Source organism: Myripristis murdjan, chromosome 6, assembly GCF_902150065.1.
Source record: "Myripristis murdjan chromosome 6, fMyrMur1.1, whole genome shotgun sequence".
Lineage (NCBI taxonomy): Eukaryota > Metazoa > Chordata > Actinopteri > Holocentriformes > Holocentridae > Myripristis > Myripristis murdjan.
This window is the reverse complement of record NC_043985.1, coordinates 5,276,761-5,289,150: the sequence shown is the minus strand read 5'-3', so window position 1 is coordinate 5,289,150 and position 12,390 is coordinate 5,276,761. Positions and strand designations below refer to the sequence as shown.

Genomic DNA, 12,390 nt, shown 5'->3' with positions numbered 1-12,390 from the left:
TGACTGTTGCTGTTAATTAGAGTGACTTGAAATGAATACCACAGTAAAATAAGATCAAATTCCTCGACAACAAATGTCATAAGCATCCTTTCCTTCTATTCACTTATCCCCATGATGTATAACAGTGAAATGCAAGGTAATTAAATGTGTATATATAAAGCAAATAGGTGCCAAGGAGAAAGGTTGTGAGATTTTTATGTTTTATGTAAATTGAAATAACTATAAAAAAGAGCCGACAGTATTGACGTGCGTAAATGTACAAAGGTATTTTGGAAGAGCAAAATGCAGCAAAAGTCACAGATTGAGTTTGATCAAGACCCAGGTGTCTGTCTTTTAAGAAGGTCTAACGGCTTTCCTAAAAGTATTAACTGTACACATCCAGAAGGGAAATTTCAGTAATGAGTTTTAGGTGAACTAGTAATTTTGTTTTCCCAGCGACTGAGCAGACAAAACACCATGGAGATGCACCAAATGTTAATAGCCCTATTGGATAAAGTATTTATTGAGTCTATCTAAATTGTCTGTACAGGAATCCACACAGACACAACCTGATGGCATTTGATAAAATTCCACAAGATTAGTCTAGATATACTAATCCTCAGAAGCAGTAATCCCAAAGCTGTCTCCAGATTGTCTCGAGGAATTTGTGTGACCAAAAAAAGGGGGAAAAAAAACCACCAGTCATAATAGTACTGCAAATTCAGATTACCACAGTCTTAGATGTGATTGGTATCTGTGATGTTGAAAGAGGGGGTCCTCTTAATCTTGTTAGAACTCACTCTATGGCGGTTCTCAGTTATGAGCTGGAGGTGCTCATCTTAAACACTGAAGACAGACAGATTACAGCTTGAGGGATGGTGACGAAGACTGTGCTGAAACATGTTTATTGTGACTGTATGTTTTACATTTTAAAATGCTGTTTTTCCAAGTTCAGAAGTGAAATAAAGGCTGTTTTAGCTGTGACCAACAGCACTGTAGCTCACTCTGTCATTCAGTTGGCCCACAAAATTTCCCAACTGTTTGGTGGCCACAGCTTTCACCCCAGCTTTCACTGATATTTTGCATGAAGGTCAAAGTCTGAAAATTGGCATTCAGGTGTGTGTGTGAAGGTGTGTTTGTTTTCTTGCCAGTGGTCCACGTGGATTCACAGATTTTCACAATATTTAGTGAAAATATTGGCAGCTGATTAACTGTTGCTCATTGGCAAAAAGGTGTTGTGGTAGTGGGAGTGGCCTATAACAAAAGGTTTCACGTAATCTGGCCAAACTTTGTAGAAACAACGACAACAACAGCAATACGCCACACATACACACGCGTGCACACACATACACATACACGCGCAAAACTGTCATTAGTGATGGTTTTCCCCGCCCCTTACACTTTAACCACGCCCCCTTCCATAACTCATGAACCATTTCTTGTAGACACATCTTAGGTTTCAACGCAAGGCTGTCAAACGAAGAGGGAGTCATGGTCTCTAACCTGATGGGAGCTATAGGGTATGACACATGCCAACTGGGGCTGCGATGTTAGAGGCTTACAGCAGATGGCGCTAGAAATAAAGGGATGTTGTCCTCTTCGGTGCACTCCAAGCGGGGAGCCATGGCATTCTACGATTGTGCGCCATCTATTGAGCCTCTCTGCTAGTGCAGACCAGATTATATATCATTGTACCCCAGTGATTCAACACAATATGACCCTCGTGCCCCCTCCTTCATTTTACCCTCGCTGTTTTCACTGGTGCGAGTTAGCCCCACCCCCTACATTTTAGCCATGTCCCTTTGATAACTTATGAACCGTTTGTTGTGGACACTTGTGGGAACCATCATTGGTCTCAGCAGAGGTTCCTTTTTCAGTGGTGTGGGTTAGCCCCGCCATCTCGCTCTGTTGGTCAGTTCATTGGTCCACAAAATTCTGTCCGTTCATTTTTCCACAAAACTCTAAATTCAAGCATTTAATTTTTCACGCACAAGTATTTGTGTTGTTATCATATTGACAGAGTTGTTTTTGAATGGGCAAAGCAGATGCCTTTGTATTGACATTAATTATGTACTGGTATATAGTCCAGTAATTTTAGGCCAAAATTGGGGTCAACCTAGGACAAATTGCAAGAGAAGCAAACTCAACTGATTTTGTATCCTCAGTTTGTCCTGAGTGAGGGAACAAAAGTCCCAGGAAATCCCATTGGTGGAAAGTTTTGAAAATCACCTGTATATGACCACATATTACCAAAAAACACTGTTTTTAACACACAGGGGAAAGGGGTTCAAAATTTTACTTTCAGATATCACTATAAAAATTCACAAGTTGATTGCACACACAAAGACAAGAAAAAAAGTCAATTGCAAGTTCTTTGAATTATGTTTACACATGCATATCACACATTATCTGATTTGATATGCGCTAATAAGGAATATAAGGAATAAATGCCAGAAGAGACATTTAAACAGTGAATTAAAAGGTTACTGTATATATAGTAACCTTTTAATTCACTGTTTAAATATAGACAATACAGATAATGTGTGATATGCATGTGTAAACAGAATAATTCAAAGAACTTGCAATTGACTTTTTTTCTTGTCTTTGTGTGTGCAATCAACTTGTGAATTTTTTTAGTGATATCTGAAAGTAAAATTTTGAACCCCTTTCCCCTGTGTGTTAAAAACAGTGTTTTTTGGTAATTTGTGGTCATAAATAGGTGATTTTCAAAACTTTCCACCAATGGGATTTCTTGGGACTTTTTCCCCCTCACTCAGGACAAACTGAGGATACAAAATCAGTTGAGTTTGCTTCTCTTGCAATTTGTCCTAGGTTTTTTCATAAAATGACTGGACTAATAGTGCATATCTGTTTTTTGTGTTTTTTTCCAGATATGTAGATAGGCAAAGCAAAGCTGTATCATGTAACGGTGTGTGAGGGCATCCTCCTCGGGATGAACTTACTTATAAAAAACAGATTTCATCTCAAAATCACTGTTATTCTTCAGATCAGCAGCGCTGGCTTTCCGTGCTTCGAGATATTTACCGAGACAGAAATCAAGCTGTTTGACACATTTGGCTGGATTTTAAAGGTGGGTCACATTAAACAAATTACAGGGTGGGCATGCTGGTGGCTGAACTGGTGCAAAATATTATTGCTACTAATCCTTGTTGCAGTAGCCTGATATCAGTTTCCGCCTAGGCTACTTGTCATCCTCTGTCTCTCCACCCTGTCTTTCCTGTCTTTCTCCGGTTTTACTATGCAATAAAGCAGAAATGCCCACAAAATAAAAAATGAAATCATATCATTTTGACTAACCAGGTTATGGCAGGAAATTGGGTAATACATTTATATATGCTACATTATTCCGATTACTCAAAAACTGCACACACACACACACACACATTCTCTGGTCTGTTATTGCTGCTCAGAGTGGTGCTGCAGTCTGTTCGCAGCTGGTGGACAGCACCGCATAGCCGGTGTCTTGTGGGGATTTCCCCAAGCTTTGCTCTTCCACTCCAGAGGGTCAAAGCAGGGTCGAAGCCTTATATTTTCATTTATTTAACTTATTTTTTAATTATAGGTTTATCTCATCAGGGGCCATGTACAAAATACATTAAACTTAATGAGCAAAGATGCTTGACGCCAGAGCTAAAGAGCTAATTTCCGTCTACAGCCCGAGAGGTAACATTGACATGATGTTTCTAAGCAGTTTTCAGTGACCATTTACAACAAATCTAGCACACTCTAGGACCCCTGTTAAAAAGCAAAGCTCATAAACTTTTTTTTTTTTTTTTTTTTGGCGGGTTGACACTTTGAAGACATATTTGACTGTGCTGTGAGTTTCCTGTTTTCAAAAAGGACATTTATAATAGTTTCCAAGGCTGAAAATGAGTGGCCTGTAGGACTGTGTCAGTGATATGCTTTGTACTGTTACAAATGATGGGTATCAGCATTTTAATATTACATGGGTTGAAAATACTTAACCTGTCCTTTAAGTATGAACATCACACTGCCTATCTGTCTTTACTGCTGTGCTCATTATTGCCCTCAGCACAGAGCAGAGCTACAAGCTACAAGCACACAACACTGATGGTATTTAAACCGAGAACAAGGTATAAAAGGAAACACTTGTGGTACTGTAATCCTCATGTAATCACAGTATTCTTCTGTAATGCTGTGTTGCTGAAGGTTTTGTCAATCTTCGCTCCAGCAAAATATAGTAACTTTTCTCTCAGAACTGCTATGTATGTCCACCAGTATTTACAGTATGTTCTCCCATGCAGAATTCTTTGTTTATACAAAACTCTGCTTTCGCTCTCATTTGCTCTGCCGCCCTCATGCTTTATTTGACGATTAACTGGACTTCTCTTTGTCTCTTTGTGTCTGTAGATTTGATAACCCTGCAGCAGTCAGCCCCACTCCCACACGACAACTGACCTTCAACTACCTACTTCCTGTGAATGCATGGCTTTTGCTGAATCCCTCAGAGCTCTGCTGTGACTGGACGATGGGCACCATCCCTCTGGTGGAATCACCCCTAGACCCCCGTAACCTGGCCACCCTATTGTTCTACACGATGCTGGGCCTGCTAGCTTACCACAGCCTGCGCTACAGACACAGCTCTGCCAAGATCGTCATCATGGTGAGAGGAAGGAATTTTGTTGGATAATTCTAAAGATTATTTTGGCATTTCTGCTTTATTTGATAGCCACGGTAGAGTGAGACAGGAAAGGCAAGGGAGGGAGAGGGGATGACATGCAACAAATGTTCCAGGCATGGATTTGAACCCAGGCTGCTGGGGAAAGGACTCAGCCTCGATAAGTGGTACACAGTCCACCAAGTGAGCTACCGACTTTGGGGCAAAGTCGGTGCAAAGACACAAATAAACACACATTCACACTGAGTGATGAAAATCATGAATTTCTGCTCACGTGAATACATGAATGACACGGAAATGTTGAAATTTTCTAACTCGAATCCGTAGCACAAAAGTTCATTTAGCATTTTGTCTGAACATGCCATCACACATGTACATGTGAGTGTTGTATTCACTGATTGGAAGAACACTGTAACTACTTTTTGAACTACACATGCCAAACATTACCATGACATCTTTAAACCCATTTAAAATCAAGGTACAGCAACAATTTTGCCTCTCAAGAACAACAGTGGTCTTCACTCTGATCTCGATGTAGGCTAATTAATTTTAGAAATCTAGGGAATGCAGGGATCCAGACTTCCAATAGGAGGACTGGTGTTCCTAACTAAATTTTCCACTGCCTTACTTAACATTTGGCACAGCACAATCATATTTTTTGTTGTTATCAAACCATGTCCACTCTCAAAGAATAAAATGAAAGACTAAGAAGTAGATAAACTGGAGAGGCCTTGTGTTTTGCTCTAAAAGGGCTTACTTTGCACTCTGCAGAACTCTGCTCCAGTTAGGGTATGATATGATTATGATATAACAATATGATTCAGGATTTTAGTAGGAGAATTTTTGCAGAATAATTTTCTTTTCCACAGAAAAGACATTTGAAAATAATGATGATTTTTGTGGGCTTTGTAACAAAACAGCACTTTGTCTTACATCTGGAAAATACAATTTGTTGGCCAGGGCATCTCTTCAGCTCCATAATATTTACAACAGTCAAATCGCAGCTCCTGCCTTTTGGACATTGTACTTTGCCATGTTTTGATTTTGATAATATTTTGATAAATTGTTCAGCTCTAGTGTGTGCCTTGGATCTGGATCCTCATGCTAATGCTGTTTTGTTTTTTCCACCTATTTTATGATGATTATCAAAGTCTTGGGACATTTATTAAGGCACACTGAAGCTCAAAGCAAAAGCTGAAATTCTGCTGAGAATGCAGACCATAATCAGAACACTCCCCAAAAAACAACCCCAAAAAAAAGCAATAATAATCACTAATGTGCTTTGTAATAAGAAAAAATCCACCTATTACAACAAGGAAATCATGAATGGCTTGTGAGGGCCAGATCAGCTGAGGATAGATAAAAGGAAGGGATGAATTTATGGTGGTTGTTCATTGTGATGCTGGGACTAAGTTACCATTTGTTGTGTAATAGGCCCTTGACTTTCTCAGTTTAAGGTCAGTAAACTTCCTCACAGTATTGATCTTAGCTCCCCTTTGAGAAAAGGGAACTACAAATCAACATAAGTAATCCGAATAATGACCTTTGTATTGTTTATTCTGGTTGCTGAGATCAATTTGGAACATGTTACATAATAGTGTCATTCTGCATCAGTTGTCTCAAATTACACACACTCTTCCAAACCTCTCTGAAATAGAGATTGCCAGAATATTTATATATTAATTTCATTATTTTAGCTGACAAAGCTGCTAATCGGTGTATGTTTTGATGCCCCTGCTTAAGTAGAGATTTCCCTCAAAACGACCAGTGATATTTGTGACATTCTGGAGCTTTTATTTATCCAGGTAAGCTCAACTCGGCTCACATGTTTTTTTTTCCCACAGCAACACCCACAGCAACACACTGATTCACAGTTACATACATCCACAATTGGGAGCTTGCCAGTACAGCCACATTCATTTGCTGTTGGCCACTTATCAACCTCACTAGAGCAAACATCTGGTAGAACAATGGAAAGGGTTTTTTCCCATGTGTGGTGACTGGTATGTTGTCAGACAAATAACAGACTTGATGTTATGTTGCTCCATTTTTGATAGCTAATTGGAATTAATATAGTATGATATCCAATTTATTGTATCTGTTTTTTTATTTATTTATCATGGACAGTACACATTAATCAACATTTAAAATGTAAATATGCCAGTTAGCCAAGGTTGCCTAATTGTCATCTGGAGACTGTGGTGAAGGTATTAAAACCTAAAAACAGCACCTAAAAGAACAACAAATACCAAAATACAGATCATAAAACACAGTATATAGTAACAACTTAAAAGATCACAAAACAAAACATTTTATACAACCAGTACTACAATCAATACAATCAATTATGTAGGTCTGTTTAACCTCTCACACATATTGGTGGTGTCTGTGTTTCATAGTCTGGAGTCCCCATACAACCTGAGAGTTTGTGGTTTGCACAGCATTTTAGGTGTTGGCTAGAACGGCAGTATCCTGGACAGAAATGCCAGTTGTTATTTCTGGAATCTGTTGGAGCCATTTGCCCATCTTAGAGGCCACAGCCTCGAGTACACCTATGACCTCTAGGGTCACACCGACCATCAGTCTCCACATCTTCTCCAACATGTCTTTCAGCCCCTGACAGTGCTTCAGCTTCTCACATTCCCCTTTCTTTATGTTGCTGCCACTGGGCATTGCTATTTCTGTCATCACCTCTGTTTTCTCTCCCTTGGTTATTTATCTGTCTGGACCTGAAAGACCCACAGGGTCCTAGCTTAATCATAAACGGCCACCCTTTCAGCTAATAGAATAGAGCTAGACATTTTTGGAAAGTAAGCAAATAGGCAAATATGCACATGTGTATGTATGGATCCACCTCAGCAGTGCTGAATGTTTATCCTTTATTTTTTCCTATTTAGGAATTGGATGTTAAGTCTTAGATAGCCACCAGGAGGAGGGTTTTAATAACAACAATGCTTTACGGAAGTGTTGCAGAGTTGAGTGGCACATGGTTTGCACCATTTGCACCATTTACTCTGATGCAAACATCTTCTCACCGCTATAAATTCAGCATCCAGCCTCATTAAGAGCATTTTATGCAACTCAAGTAATACCTTTGCACTAGGGCTTAATATTCTAAATTTCAATTTGATTTAAAAAAAAAAAAAAAAAAAAAGAAGCAGTGCTTTTTTTTGTTGGACATAATTTAGTCCATCTAAATGTCAATATATTTTCCCACTGTTTACTTGTACATACTTTCCAGTTTAACGTTATGATGGTCAATTTGAGAATTTATCAGCAGTCAGCTAAAGGGCGTTTGACTGTCTGCAGGGAAGGCTCGTTGTGGTTGCAGCAATGCCAACAGTACACAGCAACAACAGAACAACAACAAAAAAACATGTCAGGTCTCCTGTAGGTTTGATCTTGGGGTCAAGGCAACAATTAGGTTATTAAACAACTAATTTGGTTATGATTTTGGTCAATAAACGGCAAACAGCTGTGGAACCTTAAGATAAAGTTGAATGTAAGCTACATTTATCCTACCATCCCACCACTAGCAACCTGATTATTCGTTCCCCTACCATGTCAAGGAAAAGATAAGTGTTGCTCCCTGTCAGTCACAGCACAGCTCGCTCAGAGTATTATAGGGGAGACTGGGGTAAGTTGAGCCAAAGGGTAAGTTGAGCCACCCCCTGTTGCTAGGAAACGATAAAAAATATTGATCATGTGACCAAATATTTAGGAGGAAGGCATCATTTCATGGAGTCTGTGAAGGTAAGAACCACATGGGTAAAGTGGTTAGATATTTATTTCCAAAAAAACATTGTTTACTCTTAAAAGTGAATTCAGTCTATCATCAGTTTCATGAGAATTGTGTTAAGACCAAAATAGATCATTTTAAATTTGTTTTATACATCAATTGTGGTATCTATGAGCTACAACGTGAGGTCATAAACCTAGCATAAAAGTGCACCATTTTAGCTGTGAGGAGTAAAAAAGTCAAAATGGTAGCTCTGGGGTAAGTTCAGCCATTTGGCCAGGGGTAAGTTGAGCCGGAGGCCCATACACTTAATAAGTGTATTTTGGCTGTAGCCTATGTCTTAAATATTAAATAATAAATAAAATAATAAATATTAATTACTTATTAAGTGTATGGGGTAAGTGTATTTTGGCTGTAGCCTATATGTCTAAAATATCAAATAAATATTAACCCTCCCCCATGCGCCCGGTGGGCATGGGGGCATGGGGGCACATGGGGGCCAGTGGTGGCCGTTGCCACCAAATGTGTTACGTTCATATGTTCATAACTGACCTTACTGTCAGCAAGGACACCAAGAAACTAGTGTTCTAGTGTTTTCTTTCCAAAAACACAGCTGTTAATTTTCTCTTCCTAAGCGCACTTTAAGGCATGTTAAAACAGCTGTTTAGTGTACCTGTTGAATTGTGTTTAATAAAAAAAAAAAATACACATGAATGTGAAGAAGTGACTGTTATTTAGGGAGGGAGAAGGTGAGGGAGGGGTGGGATGGAGGTGGAGAGGAGGGTGGGGGGTGAGTAGGGATACGGCTCAACTTACCCCGCTCCTATGCTCAACTTACCCCATACACGGGGTAAGTTGTGCCACGAGACCACTTTTTTTGGACATGCTATATTATGAAAACAGTTATGTTTACACTCATTCTGTTTGTTTGAAGAGATGCACAACATCCTGAAATATATGCAGATATATTAGTTAGCAACAAAACTATGATTGCCTTGATGTAGTGATCCTAAATATGAAAAATGGCTCATCTTACCCCAGTCTCCCCTATGTCCGTTCTTGACTCTGATTGCTTGACCTAAACAGGATGAATGTGTGCGGGGGGTGCAATGACATGCACATTAATACAGAGGTATATAAGCTCCAGTGTAAGCTATGCTCTGGCCTTTGTTATGTTCAGCTAAAAAATGCACTTCACTAACAACAACAAATTCAACAATTTTTTAGACAGCCCATAAATCACTCTGGTGTCTTGTACTGACTGCTAGCAGGGCTGTTTGTCTCTTAGTCTTGTTCTAGTGGATGTGTCATTTTGGAACAACCATCTTCATATGTTTTCTGTTTCTCATGTCATGTTTTCCACTTAAAGATGTCAAGGCTCAGTCTATACCGCAGCGGCCCGGGTTCAAATCCAGTGCAAACCCCCTCCTGCCCTTCCTGTCTCTTTCTGCTGTCACTATCAAATAAAGCAGAAATGCCTCCCAGAAATAATAATCTGAAAAAGATGACTGTGTTAATCTGATCCATACAAGTATCCTGACCCTGTAAGATCAGTATCCAAGCATCAGTAACCAGCTTCATAAAACCTATCTTATCTGACATTCTCTTTGGAGCCAAAAACACTTCAGTGATAAGAGGCCTTTAAATAAACATGTGCTCCTACAAGTTTTTTCCACCTTTTTCTCCCAGTATAAAGCACATTACTGTAACTCAAATGTATCCTGTCCATGACCTGGGAGAATTTGATTCAACCCAAATTAATTTTGATATGGTGTAATACACTATGATTTAAGTTCCTATAAAACATGTCATATATACACATCACACATACACATACACACTATATTCACACTTTTAATGAGCAGATTTGTCAGACCTGAAAACATCCTGTGCCAGCTCTCAAAACCAACGATCTTGATCAACACTGGTTTACAATTTGGGCAACATTAGGTATATCATAAATCATCTTTTTGCTTTTGGTCACATTAGTCAAACATGCTGATGGTAATGTTAGTTAGTTACTGCAATTAAAGGTTTTCTTTAAGGTACGTCTAGTGACAACAGACATCATTGTTCAGCCAAACCATTTGTGGTTGCCAGAGAATGTTCCCCATTAGCTGCATTGTTGATTTAGCAATTATTAATGCCTCATGCTAATGTAATGCATCATGAGTCATGGTATCACAGTCAGCCAGTGAAGGTATCAGACAGCATCACAGCACCATAAACCAAACCTCATCACTATAATTTACATTTTGGGTATATCTTAGCCAGAGTGTCTAGTTAAAGCTGCCCAAACATTTGAATGCCAAATAGCTCAAATAAATGAACCGGTGGACCTTAAAATCCCTGACAGAACTTATCAAATGCTTTCATTAGAAGACGTAAGGGTCCCAGCTGCAGCTGAAAACTTTTAATTTTGGAGCATCAGTGTCAGGAACAGAGCACGGTAACACAGTCTGGCATCCCTGAACTGCAGAAATACCCAGTTGATTCTTTTTCTGCCCTCCTTTGTTGACACCTGAAATCTCCAATTTGCATGGTGCACTAGTACCCATATGCTGTGCATGAAAAAAATCTACTGATGCCTCCTATTTGTCCAAGGCACTACTATTTTAAACTGTTTCTAACTGGTTACAAGTACACTTAGACAATGCCAGGTCCTTGTCACCGTCATGTGGAGTTTGATGTTTTTGTATGTTTTTTTTTTTTATTTCTCTCTCTCCTTAAGGCTCTCTCTTTGATTGTACTGCCTTTCATTCCTGCGTCCAACCTCTTCTTCCCTGTGGGTTTTGTTGTGGCAGAAAGGGTTCTTTATGTGCCCAGTATGGGATTCTGTGTGCTGGTGGCACATGGATTCAGGATTGTCTCACATAAAGGGTGAGTGCTTGTCCAGAATTACCATCCTAATGCTCCAACTGTAGACCCTTTTGTCTTTCCCTTACTTCAGTGACTCACGAATAGTGTCTTTGTCCAAGAGAATATTGTAATATTGGTTGTCTACAATGCCAAGCAAGGGAAATCGTATTTCTACCATTTCTTGGCTCATGGAAAAATAAGGGAACAGAAAACAAGATTTCTGCTCTGATCAACTTTTTCACAAGTGTTGGAAAATGAGCCACACACCTATTACCGGATATTATATTTGTACATAAAGTACATGAGTTACCTTACTCAGTTATTGCTAAATAAAAAGAACACATTGGTGTTACTCAGAATATTAGATGTGACTCTGAACCATTAAATGTGTTAGTAATTTGAACATAGGTATATTGTGTTGCAAGATGTGTGCAGTTTGCAAGCAGAAAATCTGTAATATAAACTCTCCTGTGTAGACACATGAAAAAGATTTCCTGGTTGATGATTGGAGTGCTACTTACCACACATGCAGTGAAAACGTTTAACAGGAATTGGGATTGGGAGTCTGAGTACACACTGTTTACGTCTGCCCTAAAGGTAGGATGAAAAGCCAACTAGGCAACCATTGCCAGCATATCATGACTCACTCTTCCAGCATATTTTGCCTGTTTTCCTGTGACAGAACAGTTTCCCAACTTATGATAAAACACGTTACTAATGTGTGTAAGAGCTTTCTCAGTCTTTTGACTTAGCAGTCATTGCAAATAAAACAAGCTCATACTTTTTCGTCCACCTCCTCAGGTCAACAAAAACAATGCCAAGCTTTGGAATAATGTTGGCCATGCTCTAGAGAACCAAAACAGCTACGAAAAAGCCCTTCGGTATTTTCTACAAGCCACTCGAGTCCAGCCAGGTAAGAAAAAAACATTCACTCTTATATAAATCATTACTATCTGAGCCTTGTGATTGAGTTGTTGGTATCACACTTGCAGTAACATTTAATTTTGCCAGGGCTTGTTAGATGTGAACATGAACACTGTAAGATCCCAAACAAGATATAACCATTTATTTTCAGTCTGACATACAGTGTGGTAATAATGCAGTCAATTTATCACCCACAGCTTCAATTTTGGGAGTGCTGGCTGCTCTCACA

At 39.2% G+C, this 12,390-nt stretch overlaps 1 protein-coding gene across 1 annotated transcript in view; it reads left to right on the top strand.

Moving 5' to 3' along the window:
* tmtc3 (transmembrane O-mannosyltransferase targeting cadherins 3) overlaps positions 1 to 12,390 on the top strand; it is a 53,797-nt gene that overhangs the window by 22,739 nt on the left and 18,668 nt on the right. Inside the window, exons 7-10 of the mRNA XM_030054580.1 lie at positions 4,372 to 4,624; positions 11,110 to 11,258; positions 11,714 to 11,834; positions 12,039 to 12,150. Coding sequence (XP_029910440.1) covers positions 4,372 to 4,624; positions 11,110 to 11,258; positions 11,714 to 11,834; positions 12,039 to 12,150 — 635 coding nt within the window. The remainder of the gene's footprint in view (positions 1 to 4,371; positions 4,625 to 11,109; positions 11,259 to 11,713; positions 11,835 to 12,038; positions 12,151 to 12,390) is intronic.